The sequence below is a fragment of the Scomber scombrus genome, chromosome 16, assembly GCF_963691925.1.
Source record: "Scomber scombrus chromosome 16, fScoSco1.1, whole genome shotgun sequence".
Taxonomy (NCBI): Eukaryota; Metazoa; Chordata; class Actinopteri; order Scombriformes; family Scombridae; genus Scomber; species Scomber scombrus.
In genome coordinates this window covers 5,535,856-5,551,278 of record NC_084985.1, presented here as the reverse complement: position 1 = coordinate 5,551,278, position 15,423 = coordinate 5,535,856, and the positions used below count along the sequence as shown (strand labels likewise).

General features: G+C 40.6%; 1 protein-coding gene across 1 annotated transcript in view; it reads right to left on the bottom strand.

The window, feature by feature from the left end:
- Positions 1 to 2,046: 2,046 nt before the first annotated feature.
- col11a2 (collagen, type XI, alpha 2) overlaps positions 2,047 to 15,423 on the bottom strand; it is a 45,884-nt gene continuing 32,507 nt past the window's right edge. Inside the window, exons 25-68 of the mRNA XM_062435386.1 lie at positions 15,320 to 15,364; positions 15,097 to 15,150; positions 14,856 to 14,900; positions 14,427 to 14,480; positions 14,270 to 14,314; positions 13,979 to 14,032; positions 13,743 to 13,787; positions 13,456 to 13,509; positions 13,237 to 13,344; positions 12,249 to 12,302; positions 12,090 to 12,143; positions 11,808 to 11,852; positions 11,479 to 11,532; positions 10,984 to 11,028; positions 10,807 to 10,860; positions 10,543 to 10,596; positions 9,905 to 9,958; positions 9,465 to 9,662; positions 9,288 to 9,341; positions 8,887 to 8,994; positions 8,671 to 8,778; positions 8,322 to 8,375; positions 8,132 to 8,185; positions 7,759 to 7,866; positions 7,578 to 7,631; positions 7,342 to 7,395; positions 7,204 to 7,257; positions 7,027 to 7,080; positions 6,799 to 6,906; positions 6,566 to 6,619; positions 6,377 to 6,430; positions 6,228 to 6,281; positions 5,808 to 5,861; positions 5,424 to 5,531; positions 5,253 to 5,306; positions 4,978 to 5,139; positions 4,823 to 4,876; positions 4,642 to 4,677; positions 4,475 to 4,528; positions 4,091 to 4,376; positions 3,704 to 3,816; positions 3,273 to 3,341; positions 2,894 to 3,127; positions 2,047 to 2,193 (exon numbers count right to left, since the gene is read on the bottom strand). Coding sequence (XP_062291370.1) covers positions 2,047 to 2,193; positions 2,894 to 3,127; positions 3,273 to 3,341; positions 3,704 to 3,816; positions 4,091 to 4,376; positions 4,475 to 4,528; positions 4,642 to 4,677; positions 4,823 to 4,876; positions 4,978 to 5,139; positions 5,253 to 5,306; positions 5,424 to 5,531; positions 5,808 to 5,861; positions 6,228 to 6,281; positions 6,377 to 6,430; positions 6,566 to 6,619; positions 6,799 to 6,906; positions 7,027 to 7,080; positions 7,204 to 7,257; positions 7,342 to 7,395; positions 7,578 to 7,631; positions 7,759 to 7,866; positions 8,132 to 8,185; positions 8,322 to 8,375; positions 8,671 to 8,778; positions 8,887 to 8,994; positions 9,288 to 9,341; positions 9,465 to 9,662; positions 9,905 to 9,958; positions 10,543 to 10,596; positions 10,807 to 10,860; positions 10,984 to 11,028; positions 11,479 to 11,532; positions 11,808 to 11,852; positions 12,090 to 12,143; positions 12,249 to 12,302; positions 13,237 to 13,344; positions 13,456 to 13,509; positions 13,743 to 13,787; positions 13,979 to 14,032; positions 14,270 to 14,314; positions 14,427 to 14,480; positions 14,856 to 14,900; positions 15,097 to 15,150; positions 15,320 to 15,364 — 3,459 coding nt within the window. The remainder of the gene's footprint in view (positions 2,194 to 2,893; positions 3,128 to 3,272; positions 3,342 to 3,703; positions 3,817 to 4,090; positions 4,377 to 4,474; positions 4,529 to 4,641; positions 4,678 to 4,822; positions 4,877 to 4,977; positions 5,140 to 5,252; positions 5,307 to 5,423; positions 5,532 to 5,807; positions 5,862 to 6,227; positions 6,282 to 6,376; positions 6,431 to 6,565; positions 6,620 to 6,798; positions 6,907 to 7,026; positions 7,081 to 7,203; positions 7,258 to 7,341; positions 7,396 to 7,577; positions 7,632 to 7,758; positions 7,867 to 8,131; positions 8,186 to 8,321; positions 8,376 to 8,670; positions 8,779 to 8,886; positions 8,995 to 9,287; positions 9,342 to 9,464; positions 9,663 to 9,904; positions 9,959 to 10,542; positions 10,597 to 10,806; positions 10,861 to 10,983; positions 11,029 to 11,478; positions 11,533 to 11,807; positions 11,853 to 12,089; positions 12,144 to 12,248; positions 12,303 to 13,236; positions 13,345 to 13,455; positions 13,510 to 13,742; positions 13,788 to 13,978; positions 14,033 to 14,269; positions 14,315 to 14,426; positions 14,481 to 14,855; positions 14,901 to 15,096; positions 15,151 to 15,319; positions 15,365 to 15,423) is intronic.

Genomic DNA, 15,423 nt, shown 5'->3' with positions numbered 1-15,423 from the left:
CAGTGGAAGCAAAATTTAACAGCACAGTACAGTTGGTGAAAACACTAAAAAAACAAAAAAAAGGGATATTACAAATAAAATATGGCCACAGATTCTTTGGTTGTACAAAAAGAGTTTGGACAGGGCGTAACTCAAGGCTGGCAGGTTGAGTTTAACATGCAAGCCTTCAAATGATAGCTACAGGAAATAAATACAAATGAAATATACCACATTTGAATGGAATATTTGGTGGTTGTTTTTTTTTTTAAAATCTCAAAGCACCCTGTTTGTTTTAAATAAATACAATAGAATATCACTATTTCTGTACAAATGAAATGTAATGCACATTTTCCCCAGTAAAAAGCTGTATGAAATTGTAAAAGAGACTAAAGAAAATGGAGGACTCTAAGTTAATACTAAAAATTTTTTTTATGCTTTGGTATAATTAGCACCTTGCCACACAGTTTTTATTTCAGTAACGCATGCATTTTTATTCACTGCTGCAAGAAAAAAAAAGGAGGAGGGAACTTTGAAACTCATATACATATTTAAACCCTGATGATGATGTTCTGTGCTTGGATGAAAAATCAGAAAATGTGTTCTGGATGGAAAACAAAAAGTACCCAAAAGAGAAAATACTGGACTGGTGTGTGTGGTAACGAGCCTGGCAGCACCAATTTCATAAGCACCAATAACATGCAAGTAGAATAACACAAAGTTCAGCATAGTTTACAACAACAATGGCTTATTCACGGGTCTAGGTTTAAACACGTCTTCTATCTTGCATCACTTGCAGGTTTTGTCCCAACATTCAGACTCCATTACCCTCAATTCAAAACACCAGATAGATTTTCATCATCAGTTTGAGCTGTTTATCACATTTTTAGATGGTTTTATTATAAGGTGGTCATGAAGAGGACATGACAAAGTAGAAAATTCACTCATAAAAAAAGACAAAAATAGATCAATGTATCAAGCAAGACCCAGCTGGTTTGGTCATTTCCCTCTTTTTATTCTGGGTATAAACTGGTGGCTTTAATTCTTTGGTTCCTTTTAATGTAATAAGAGCTGATAGCTACTCCGCGTTTACAATGTGAACAATGTGATCGACGGGTCACTACAAGTTCGTCCACTTCTTACAGAACAAGACGACCAGAGAAGTTAACCGTTAGGCCGCCATTTTCCAGTCTGATTTTGATGTTTGCTGTTTACTTCCTCAATCTATTCATGAAAAGAAGCTCTGTCTAGAAGGGATACGAAGTTGATTCAAACCTTCCAGTTCTCCAAAAAAACCTTTTTATCAGAGTGACTAAAGCTATAAACACCTTCCAGACACCAAAGCTTTGAACCAAAACTCATGATTGCAGGTAGCTATGCAGGAGCGTCTTGCACCTCTTGTCGGTCATAAAAGAGTGACCGCCAATCACGTTGCTCGCAGTGTAAACGTGTAATGAAAGAAATGGGAAACATATCAAAGTGTGACCCTTTGTTTAGGAGTAGGATGGAGCGGGAGGTAGAGCAGGTGAGATGAGTGGAAATAAAAGAGAGACAGCAGGGAGGAGTGAAGAGTGAGAGGGGGGGGGATCAGAGACGGGGGGGCTTCAGGCCTCAAGTTGCAGACTTGCTCTCTTTCTTAGGCCGGCCCCTTTAATGCTGGTAAAGAAAACACTGTTTTATTTTCCGAAGAACACTCTCTTCTGTTTTTTTTTTCTTCCTTTGTTGCGGTTGTGCGCCCAGTCGATGGTCTCCTCTCCGCGAGTTTTAAAAAAACAATTTCTCTCCTCTTTACTTTTTTTGACGTCCATGAATTGTCGGGAGGATGTTGCTTTCCCCAGGCACGTACTTGAGTGTGAGTGCGTGTTTGTCTCACAACAGCATCTGTGTGTGGAGGTGTGTGTGTCTGTGTGTGGGTATGTGTGTGTATGTGTGTGTTTCATATCATTTACAAGTTAATTTACAAATTACCGGGCTTGTATGTTTATCATGTGTGAGTGTGTCTCTAAGTGCATGTGTGTGAGTATTTGCATGTGTTGTTCTCTGCATGTTGTGTGTGTATGAGTGTGTTTTTTAGCCTTGGAAACAGACAGGTCCCACTTCAAAGCCAAACTGCTGGTTGCTCTCCCCAAAGTCTGACACCTTGATATCCAGCAGAGGAAGATGCTCCACTTGTGGTGAGTTGATCTCCAGGACTGTCCTGTCAAAGCCCTTACGATACTGCAGAGACACAGAGAGAAAAAAGACGTGTCAGATAATGGCATCAAGATAATTACAGGTGGAATGATTGAAAAAAGGTAGTTTAGAAGTAAAGTTAGTGTACAGGTAAAGTAGGGATTTCTTCACCCATTTCTAAGGTGAGTGAAGAAAGAAAAAAAGCCTGAAGAGATCAAAACTCCTGCATGATTGTCTCACAACAATGTATCCACTGTTTTACAGCCATAATAGTAGTGACAGAGTAGGCAACACCTGTCAATGTTTTTGTAATTACTCTCACTGCCAGAAGGGGGAGACAGAAGTCCCACACTGCAGTAAGCAACAACACGGGTAAAAATTAAAAGGTAGCTTCAGTGACAAAAAAACAGTGAGTTTTCAAGGGACCCAATCTAGGGTCAAAAATATTAACAATCAGTATACAAAGACTGAAGTTGCAGTGGTGTGGTTCCTGTGATTTGCAGCAAAAGGGGAGATGGCATTATATAGTTGTATATTTTGTCTACTTTAGAGCTGCAGCAATTAGTTAATTAATTTAAGTGAACAGATAGTTAATCTGCAACTATTTTAATAATCGATTAATCATGTCATTTTGAAGCAATTGATTACATTTTAAGATGACGATCTGCATGGGCTTAATATTAAATTTCCAGCTTTCCAGAGAGACTAATAACATAGGGTCTTCAGTTCATGTGTGTTAACTCACAGAGCAGCCGTCGACCAGGGCTTTGATGTAAGGGTTGGTCTCGTAGCTCAGCTCCTCATCGTTGGCACCCTGGAGGTGCAGCGCCCTCTCGTAGTTGTTGGCGCTTCGGTCGGACCAGGCCACTGAGCGGTGGCAGTGGTAGGTGAGGTTTTGACGGGCCTGGACGCTCAGGAGACGCAGGAAGCCCAGCTGAACCACGCCCACGGGATCGCCGTTAGAGTCCACATAGGAGAACTGGGAGGAGGAGGTGATAGAATGGGGTTTGGAGGGTTTTCAAAGCAAAAGGGGATGAGGAGGGAAAATAATGTGTGAATAAAAATAGAGGGTCCTCAACTAAAAACAGAAGATTGGCAACAACACATCACAGAGTGTTACTGACCTTACTGCCAGTGGCAAACTGACTGTACCAGGATCCTGGAGTCTCTTTGTCCCACGAGCTCATCTTCACCTGCCACCAGAATAGTCAAAATCAGATATTAAGGTCATATACATATGGTAAAGTAGGTTTATCACTGCACTATAAATAAATACTAGTGAAAAATAGTCTAAATTTCTCACAATAAGATCATTTGGAGATCTCTTCCAAAATTAGTTTCTAGAAAGAGAGCATTTGGAGAAAACAAACTTCCAATTATGCTGATCAATACTCCCATTTTTTTTTTACACCCAAATGCATCATTCCTATCTTATTACCTAACATATTTAATTTTTTCGCGTTTTTTCCAGATTATTGGCAGTTAGTGTTGGGAGAAGTTAATTAAAAATGGCTCTTAAGGAGCTTCTTGATGGTTGCTAAGTCACTGGACTGACCGTGTTGATTCTCTCGCTTGGGTACAGGCACGTCTCTGCTCCATTAGTGAAGTTACAGAAGACCTTGAAGGAGTCTCTGGAGCAGCCCTGGTTGGGGTCAATCCAGTACTCTCCTGCAGGGGGTGACAGAGAGAGGAAAATTGGAGAAAATTGGCAGAAATCTCTTAGTATTTTCTTAGATTTTTACAAACAATTTAATGAATTCCTCATTGTTACATTGGCAATGAAATACCTTTGCTTTGCATTAATGCATTACTTTATTAAAATCTTGCATCATGCACGTAATGAAATGACCATGAGAGTCACATTAACAGGAGACAAAACCTGATGGAGAAATCCTGACTCATTGGGGTCAACAAGATAACATTTTTAGGGGCATTTCCTCACCATCTTTAAGGTCTGGCTGGCTGAGGTGCAGGTCCTGGCAGGTACGGGCGGGGCTGTCCTGGGTGCCCAGAGGGAAACGCATGGTCTCAATCTCCTGTCGTAGTGAGTTCAGTGAGCCGAAGATCTCCTCCATGCCTTCACTGCCCATCAGGAACTCAGTGCCAGTAGCGTCAGATGCAGGCATGTCAGCGTCGGACTCTGGGAGCAGCTGGCTGGCGTCGATGGATCTCTTGGACTTAGGACTCCTCTGGATGGGCAGGGGCTGGATGACCTCACCTGGTGGGCCCTTGAGAAACAAGTTCACATTGTAATCAGTTAATTCACAATAAAATGATAAAGCCTTCTTTTCCTGAAGTTTTCACAATGAGAAGAAAAAGTCCTTACAGGAGGTCCAGCAGGTCCTTGTACACCCTTCTCTCCCTTGGGACCAGCTCCTCCCTAAACAAATCCAGAGCAGATATAAGAAGCATTATAGCATCAGATCATTGTCAAATTATTTTTCAAGAACAATGTTCATGTGTGGGGTACAAGTACTCTTAAGGTATACTCACAGAAGAACCTTTAGCTCCTTTGACACCTTGAGGACCCTGTAGACGAAATGAGACTTTAGTTTTATGACGGTCACCATCCTTCAATGTTTTCTTGCTGTCTTTAATTAATATGACCCTCAAAAACATCTTGGGAACAGTGTGTGATGACATGTTTATGGGATGAAACAGTAAAGTGACTCACAGGCAGACCAGGAGGACCAGCAGGACCGATGGGTCCCGTGCCTCCAGACATTCCCTGTAAAAACACAAGACGTTCAACATACATTATTATCAAAGCCAATGAAAAGAAATGGTAGACTGGACCTTTCCAGTACATATGATACAAGTCAGACTTACATTCTCTCCTTTGGGTCCGTTGGATCCATGAGGGCCAGGCATACCTCGGTCTCCCTTCTCTCCCTGTTCTCCTGGGGGTCCAATGAGACCGATAAGACCTGGGTGTCCCTTCTCTCCCTTGGAACCGGGGTCTCCACGCAGACCGAGCAAACCAGGAGGTCCCTGCAGGAGGAGAGGAAGAGGAGAGGATGAGGACAGCAGTTTGTGTTCTAATGATTGTAATGTCCGTCAAAGTACAGAGTAGATGTGTAAATAAAAATAAAAAGTTGTCTTACCATAGGTCCAGGTGGTCCTTTCTGTCCGGCAGGTCCTGGAGATCCTTGCTCACCCTGAAACATAGAAACACATTAATTCAATTCACATAAAGTGTATTGTTACTAGCAGAATATTTTATTGTTTAGTGGTCACATTTACAAATACGAAAATTATTCTGAATGTTTACTGACCACTGATCCTGGGAGTCCTCTGAGACCTTCTGTTCCTGGTTTTCCTGCTAGACCCTGTGGGCCAACGGGGCCAGTCTTTCCTGGGGGGCCAACAGCACCTGAGTCTCCCTGAGATGGAAATGAAGAATAGAAGAAACATTAGTTATTCCTCGCATTACATTGATTGCATAAATAACATCTCTGAGGAAGAGAATTACACATTATTATTGTTTGTCAGCATAAAAGCAGAGTTAATGATTTATCCTGGGGTAATAGCCATCTGATGTCAATGTCAGCATCTTAGCGCCTTTTTTATTGTATGCCAGGGGTTTAGGCTTTAAATGATCAATCCAGACCCAGCTGATGTGCACTTCATGAAAATGTACAAAAAATCTCCGGACTCACCTTGGTTCCTTTTTCTCCTTGACGTCCTTCTGGTCCTCTTGTTCCAGCAGGTCCCTGGCAAATACAACATGATTAAAATATATTTTTATCATACATTAAATTAAATTAAATCTATAATTTGATCATATCTACAGCAAGAGAGATGCCTTTTAAATGGATTATGTGATGTATGTCAAATATAGACCTTTCAGAGCATTTCAGGGCATTCTTCTTACACTGGACAGACTACATATTGCAGACAACATCACTGATTGCACTTATTAATGGAAGCTGATTGAACTACTGCTGCACTGGTGCTCCACCATCAAGCATTTTCTACTAAAGAGTTCCTTTTTTTTTCACGTCTTAAAGTATACAATGAAGGTTGTTTGGATATATGATGGGCAGGGGGGTTTATTGATGACCAGAGTGTGATCTTACCCTCTTTCCTGGTGGGCCAGGAGGTCCGTTCTCACCAGAGGGTCCAGGAGAACCCTGCAGTGAGACAAAGAGAAGACAAGATCATAATGGAGACTGACACTTTATAATATTTAATTTACACATCTGCATAATGATATATTTTGACTTACAGATTCTCCTTGTTCACCATCTTCTCCCCTCTCTCCCTTGGCACCATCTTGACCCTGTAGGTAGACCAGAACAGGGTTACTGAAGGCAGCCATGCAGCCACATACAACATAGCTTATCATCTGAATATATTTGTGCTATGGTGTATAAATGAGATCCTGATGTCTATCCTTAAGGGAGAGTATACTTACTCTGGGTCCGACCTCACCAGGGGGACCAGGATCACCAGGGAAACCAACGGGACCCTGATGATGGTGACAAAAATGCAATTCAGAGATTAGAAGGCAAAGATTGAAATGTCATCTGAATATATGGAAAAAGCTGAAGTGACAGAGGAAATCCCCATTCATTGTGCAGTAGAATCTAAAGTAATTGATCTGTGTGTTTATGTCAGTATGTGTGTGTTTGACTGTCAGTGTCATACAGGGTTTCCTTTTGGTCCGTCATCTCCAGGTCGTCCTCTTCCTCCGGCAGGTCCAGCGGTTCCAGGTTGTCCTGACTCTCCCTTCTCTCCACGCTCTCCACGAGGACCCTGCCGATGGGAACACAGAACACTTTCTTAACTCATGGATGGTATTAAATCGTCAGTGAAGGCAAAGTTTCTCAACATCTTGATGGACAAGGTCTCAGGATCTGATACTGAGCCACTCACCTTCTTCCCTGGCTCTCCTCCGATTCCAGGTGGTCCAGACTCACCAGGCTCTCCCTGTGGAGTGAACAATATTTCTGTTAGTGCTCATACATTCATTTTGTTTTTATTACATTGAAAGCCATCACCCATAGGCAGAAATACTGCGTTCATGTTAGAGTAAATCCTTTATCTCTGCACCTTCTCCCCAGCTGGTCCAGAATTACCCAAACCACCAGGAGGACCTTGAGGACCCTGAAAAACAAAAACAATAGTTATATATACTGTAGCACATATTAAATTATATTGTAATTTTTAAATAAAAGCTGTAACACTCACATCAGCACCGCTGGGTCCGGCGGGGCCACGGGGTCCAGGAGGGCCTGGAGGACCCTGAAACCCAGACAGATTCATGCTTTTATTGTTGATCAGTTATCATGATGGAAGTCAATGGACCCCCTTAGTGAACATTAAGGCAGATAATGAACTCCCTATCAGTCTGACTTTATGGTCAATAGCATTATTAAGTTATAAATTAATAAACATTTTGAAACCAATGTATTCCTGAAACTCACCAGAGGTCCAACATCGCCAGTCTCTCCCTTCTCGCCTGATGGTCCTGGCAATCCCTGCAGGACAAAGGCATTTGTTTAACATTTCAACATAAGAGTGTGGCTCAGAACATCATCTCATAATTTGCAGTCTAAAATAAAGACATAATAAAGATTTGAGTGAATTTGCTAATGTTAACATTACCTGCAGTCCGATGGGTCCTGGGGCTCCTGGGAATCCTCTGGATCCTTCATCACCTTTAGCTCCAAATGGCCCCTGTTGGCCCCTAGGTCCAAGCTCTCCATCAGCACCCTACACCACAAAACAAGAAGAGAAAAAAAGATTTTCAGATAAAAAATTACTTAGCTGACAACACTGTCAACACAACTGTAATCACCCACAGTGGTTATTAATGTATCCTGTCTTAATTAGTGTTTCATGCTCTGGGTTGTTTGAAACAAGGATGACCTGTAACTACTGCATCAAACTACAGGTTCATACAATCAGGAACAAGTACAGCCAATTGCAACTGCTAACTGTCTGATTGTGTACTCAGAGATATAAAGTTTGTACTTACAGCAGGACCAGGCTGACCGACAGGACCCATTGGCCCGGGTGGACCAGGAGGACCCTACCAAAGAACAAGCAAACAGCAATAATTATAATTTGATTAATAGTAAGAATTTAACCTGAATTTAAATTTTAATTCAGATTATTTCCACTCAGAAACAAAATTTAGGGTTTGATGATATTTCAGTTTCACTCACATGTTCTCCTTTACCTCCCTTGGCGCCCTTCTGGCCGTGTTCTCCAACCTCACCCTGTGATGACAAACACAAATCAAGTTACAGGAAAGAAGAGTCTGAAAGGAAACCCTAAAATTAATAAGATATGAATGGATGCACCACTCAAAAACCAGATCTAGGCCAACTAGACTATCCGACTCATTATTCTGAGTGATATCTTTCACAAGTCAGAACCTTGAGGATGATATAACAAAGCATGTCATGGTATACTGTTAAACATGACTCAAGTTAATAATGCACCACATTTCGAGATGCAACATTTCCCCAACACAACTTTTGGTTGTGCAGATTGTTATTCAGTGTTACTGGCCTTGTCTCCATCCTCTCCAGGTACTCCTGGTGATCCGGCAGGGCCAGGAAGACCCACGGGACCCTGGACGCCATCTCGACCTGCAGGGCCAATAGGACCTTTCTCACCCTAAGACAGAAAAAAAGACAAGAACAGCGATAAGAACACTTTGCATTTATGATTGGTTGGATGTACAACACCTTACTGTACATTGAACAAACATCTACAGATACTCACAGGAACTCCTTTCTCTCCAGCAGGTCCTGGAGGTCCCTGAGGACCTGGTCTGCCAGGAGGTCCAACAGGACCAGCAGTACCAGCTGATCCCCTCTCACCAGGAGACCCCTAAAGAGGTACAATAGCATTAAGACAGTTCTGATACAGCAGGTATATGTCCATGAAGTGAGATATACTGTGATTACCAACTGGATCAAATTTATAAAGACATGTCATAATGAAATATTCAAATATTTAAAAAAAAGTAAACTCATAAAATTAATCATAGCCAGAGACAAATGACAGGACCTAACGTATAGTAACATAAATTCTTTGTTGACAAACTATACCATAAACTAGCTAGATATGAATTTGTTCCAAAGTATTTGAAATTTAGGGCATAAAAATGTATTCAAACATACAGCAGGTCCAGGAGGTCCGGCAGGTCCTTCACTTCCCTTCAGTCCTCCGCCTCCCTAAAAAAGTAGACAAGAAAGAGTTCAGTTAGTCATTTTTTACTTCACCTAAGGTCGATATTTTTATCCAGAGATCAATTTATTAGTATTTAAGTGATCAGTATAAGCTTTAAAATGACTTACAGGGGTTCCGGGCAGTCCTCTCTCTCCAGGGAAGCCTCTCAGTCCTGGGGGCCCATCTTTACCTGGGCCGCCTGGGGGTCCAGGGTCTCCCTTAGTGCCCTCCTTTCCTGAGGGACCAGAAAGTCCCTGCTCTCCAGGTGGACCTGGGGGTCCGGGGTGGCCACGCTCGCCCATTGGTCCAGTTTCTCCTGATGGACCCTGGGAGGATGGGGAGATAGATGAAGAAGGAGACAATGTTGGGAGAAAAGATGACAAATTGAAAACTGCTGTCACTCATTGTCAAGTCAATTTTTATTTAAATAGCCCAGTATCACAAATCTCAAATTTCCCTCTGGGGGCTTTAAAATCTATACAGCATTACAAAATCTTCTGTCTTAAGTGCTGAAATAATATATTTTGTTATCAGTGAGAAAATTCTGCACAACCAAGAAGAAACTCACCTGAGGTCCAACGACTCCGGGAGGCCCAGGTGGACCCATCTTACCTTGGAAACCCTGAAGAAGAGAAATTCAGTTAAGACACTGAAAATATACAACATGTTTGACAACCTTCCTATTGTTGAGCTGCATCATAATGTGTGTAAGCCATGTCTAAACTATCAGAACATCTCAGCCCTTCTCATCCTCTTAACCACTATCTCAGCTTTATAGAAGTGAAGTGAGGATGAAACAACCGATCTGTGTAGAGAGTTTGTAATGATTTGTCCACTCAATGAACAGAAAATATTGCTCCAGTCTACATTAAGTAATAATCGCCTCTAACATATGAAAAACTATTCAGCAGGTGCATAGATAGCCAAATGTTTCTTTTACAGGATGCCACCTGGATCAGGAACAACGTAGAAACACTGATTCAAAAGCATTCAATGATTACTTCAATTAATTTAATTAGTCGTAAAGATATGACACATTTCACATGACTGGCAACAGGTGTTTGCTTAAGTGCTTATTGTAAATGTGCAGCTATGTAGATGCCTGGATTGGATATTTAAAGAAAGCTTGTATTGGTACATTATTGGAGATAACAATGATAAAAGAATAACATTTTAACATCAAGGGGAGTGAAAAATAAGACTTACAACTTCTCCTCTCTGCCCAGGGTGTCCGGGCAGCCCATCCTTTCCTGGTGGTCCCTGTAAAGAAACATCAATTAACCATCAAGTACTCATTAAATCACCACCTTAAAGAGCGCTTTCCCTAAAAGCATGAGGGGGAAAAAAAACCCAAATCCCCAAACATGCTGGAACAATGTACTAGAATTCTGTTATAAACAGCCAAATGATATCACTTTCATTATATCTGTTTCAGTCTGTAAGAAACTGGTATTAAAACATTGTACTTACAGGAGGTCCCTTTGGTCCGGGGAAACCGTTTGCTCCTTGAGGTCCGGGCAATCCCTGATGTGACAACAACATATGATATGATAAGAACATGCAGGCACAGATTTGAATGTGAAACTCTGACCAAGTGCATCATCACTTGTATTTGGTGTTTTGCTGTAATGAAAAATAAGAGCTCACCCTCTCTCCAAGAGGACCAGGAGGGCCATCACTTCCTGAAGTTCCCTAATAGGCAACAATAAAAAAAAAAACAACAACAACACAGAAAAGTTAATATATGTTGCTTCTTGACATAGCCTCCACTGCCATTTTGAGGCAGTTCGTTTTAAGGCAAAGCTTTAAAGAAACATGTAAACAAATGAAAGAAAACAGGTGGCAGGTATGTAGTAAGCTGAAGTGTTGAACCTGAAATATCATTAGAAAAACTGTCCTGGGCTTGATTTAAATTGCTGGTTTTCCAAATTCAAATTCAGTTAGTAAAGACCAAAATCTAACTATCCAGTTTAAGGTGTTTAAATTCCAACCAATATAAATATATAATGATAATAATGGGGATAATAGTATTAACAATGATGACAACTGTCAACATCAAAATCAACACAATGGCATTTGTCTAACATTTTTGCGGACAAAGATTCAAAGTTTAATTAGGATCAATCCAATGCGTAGACAAACCTTAGCTCCTGCTTTTCCGGTTGCGCCCCTCGGTCCTCTCTGCCCTCTGGGACCCTGATGGACACAAACAGTAAACTTGCTTAGTGAAAAACCTCCAGCAGTTAAACAACAATGCAAAAGTGATGCTATCTTTTAATTGAATCAGTGCTTAATACCATAAACTCAAAAGAGTGAGTTCATATCCATCTGTGCTCAATAGTTTAAATGGAAGGAAAGATCAAAAATAATCTTTCTGAACATCTTTATCCTCTGAGCAGAATGACTTTTACAAACTGACTGAAAGAATGAATGAATGACTGTGAATGAATGAATAAATGAACAAACAGTACCGTTGGTCCTCTTTGTCCTCTTGGCCCAGATTTGCCTGACAGACCCTGAAGAAAAAATCATGATCACAATCTCATACAGACAGAGGTGAACTGTCCACAGGTGTTCACTCCAACTTAATGTACTCATCAATCTATTTTATCTGTGCGGACAATGAATCAGCAACATTATTTGACACAGCAACTCGCGCTTTGATCATGGCTTTGATCACAAATCAGTTACAGCCTCAAGAAGCTGGACATCTTGATTTAAGAGCTTAATCTTCTGCAGAACTGTCAACTTACCCTTGTTCCCTTTTCGCCGTTTGAGCCGGGGAATCCTGGGAATCCAAGAGATCCCTAAAAAACAAAGCAACATTTCAACATCAGCACTGTTTCTCACCTGGATGAATGAATGAGTAATTAATTCAATAATGGGATATACTATGTGTGTGTTGCTCTCACCTTGGGTCCTTGTCTTCCAGGATATCCAGGAAGTCCAGGTACACCAAGTTTACCCTGAAATTAAATGTTGACTCCATTAATCATTAAACCTGTACAGTCATATTAGTTGTTTAAATATCACCAACCTGTTACCCAACAACTGTGATTCATACTTGACATGAAATATACAACTATTGTTTGGTAAATTAACAGGAATATATTCCACATATCTGATACTTTGCTCAGATTTACTACAATCACATGATTCTCATGCAGTGAAGTTCATGGCAAAAATGTATTGCAGCAACTCAAACTAGTAAAATAAAAAGGGAAAACTGTTAAATGATGTTAAATATAATTATGAAACAAAATCCATATGCAAATATTATTGTTTATTTGTTTATCTATAGGTACCAGTGCATATTAATCAATACTGACATTTTAACAACATCAGTGGAAATGTGCCAGCATTAGTTCAAAAGCCAATTTGCACCTGAAGTCCTGACTTAACTTCATACATAACAGAATTACAATCAAAATAAGAAAATGCAACCAACAACAATCAGAATAGTATAAATCACTACAAACAAATTAGAGTTAATAAGTGAAAAGATGTCATTCGGTGTAGCATCTGTGTAGATGCTGAGTAAAAATGCAGTATGGAGCACAGCCTTAAGTTACAGGTAGAGTATTTCAAATATTTGTTGCTCCCACAGAAAAAGCAGACTGTCCAGTTTTGCTGCATCTAAATGGGATCACAAGATTGCCTCTGTCAGCTGCCCTTAAGTGGTTTTCACTTAAAAGCATATATCACCACAAGAGGGCAGCATGATAATCGTTTCTCCCCTAATGTCTGAAAAAGGATGGGGCCCATCCACTAAGGATAAAAAACTAGGAAAATATCTATATGTCAACTTTAAAACCCCTTTAAACATAATAATATCAACAGATAAACCAAGAATATATGTAACCTGTTACATGTTACTAAGAGCCAATCATCAGGTCGTACCTTCTCTCCAACTACTCCAATAGGTCCGAGCTCACCAGGGGGTCCGACACGACCCTTTGGCCCCTCTGGACCATCCTCTCCTCTAGGGCCTGACACTCCGAGCTCACCCTGTCAGCAAGGACAACAAACGAAAATGAAAATACAGAAAATATATAAAATACAGATGACAATCCCCCCTCCATTTATCCATCCATCTTTTTCTCTGTCATCCCATCTTACCCTCTCTCCCTTGGAACCAAAATCTCCCTTAATTCCAGGAAAGCCATCTTCTCCCTAGAAACACAAACAAACAAATACATCAAGCATGTTTTTTGGATTTTAGAGCAAAATGCTTTTAGAAAAATTAACGTCCTAATTTTCTTACATTTTACGAATGTGTATCAGCTAGCTCATGTACCTATTAGCATGCTTAAACTATGCTCCATTAAGAGAAGCTATTTCCTGAGTGAGTAATGTGCGTTTTTTCATTATTAAGTATTAAACTGAACTAATTAAACTCAACGTACCTTCTCTCCCTTGTGGCCTTTCAGTCCACGGATTCCTTGACCTCCCTGCAATCAAAGCATTAAATAATCAAATCATTGATGAGCTGAGGAACATTTGTGGCACCAAAGGTCTTATGTCAGCACAGTTTATGTGCACATGCTATGCAGAATTCAAAAGAGAGAAAAATCATCCATACTGAGCAGGTGATACAAATTGACCACAGTCTTCTGGGTTAAAAGCTGGTTACTGTACTAACCTTGATGCCACGAGGGCCAGGATAGCCAATAGCTCCCTGAGGACCGCTGGGTCCCTGAAGAAAGTCAAAGAGAGAAGGACAAGTTTAAAACAAACTAAATGTTTTTACATAGACAACTACAATCACAATGACATAAGTAACTGCAACAGAAAAATGACTATAAATGCCTTTTTAATGAAACTCTTTTAGATGTAATATGTTTCTCTTGAAATGTGTCTTCATGTGTAATAGGTGAATTGATACTTTAGGACAGAGGGGATGCAGTGATATAGAGTTATAACTGATACCCACCTGGTTTCCTTTGGTGCCAGTAGGCCCCTCCTTTCCTGGGTGACCCTGATAAGAGAGGACAGAAAGTCAAACTCCAGAAAGGACATCCACACTCAACATAATTCAGATTTTAAGATATAGATATAAACAAAGAAAGAAAAAGAGGAGACAAACTTACTGGAGGGCCATCGGCTCCAGGCATTCCTGGCAGACCTGGTTTTCCTGTGGGACCCTGGATGAGAAAACAAGGTGGTCGTGAGCTGAAGTGAATAAATCAGTGGACTGGGAGGTAAAAATAAGGCTCCATTTACACATCTGGGTGAACTCCAGATGCAATTTAGCAGATGTCAACAATTTACACCTCGTAATTCTGACTGTATTAGTCTTATGAGCTTGATGCAAATATCTGTCTCAAATGTGCCCTACTCTTGTCTGGTTGGTTGGTTGTAATGCACCTGAAACTGTTATGTAACTGCCACAAAACAAGTTAAAAACTGTGTGTATTCACCTTAACTTGATGCTTATTGAATAATTTTCTTTGGAGAAATTAACTTCCTGTATCACAATGTGCTTTTGATACAGACAGTATGTATATTTGGCTTCTTACTTTCTCTCCTGGGGGTCCGATGGCTCCCTGAGGTCCTGGCATACCCTGAAAAAAGGAAACAACAAATTAACACATGAAACTATATGTTCACTTTATGCAACCCCTACACACTCAGCGTTACTTTCATTTTCATGTGCATGCTTGAACATGTCTATGTTCTTTACTGATTACTGATGAGAATTTATTGGTGAGTGGGGTTCATATCACAAGTCCGATCCTGACCAGTGGTCCTCTGTCTTACCTGAGTTCCTGAGGTTCCCTGCTGACCTGGAGGTCCTGGCTCTCCTTGGGGACCCTGAGAGACAGAAAGGAAAAATAGATAAAGTGATGAGACAAGGAAGGGCAAATCACATCATAGAAATACTAGTAAGAAAGGAAATTTTAGGTAGCGATGCTAAATATCCGCCATTTAAAAGAACAAGGTTATGTGAAAACATGTTAGAAAACAGAACAACCAAACTAACCAAATTTCCCTTGGGACCTTGGTGTCCATCATTTCCTCGCACACCCTGTGGAGAGGAGAATAAACAGAGAAAAAAATCTAAATCAGGATGAATTCTGAGCAAAA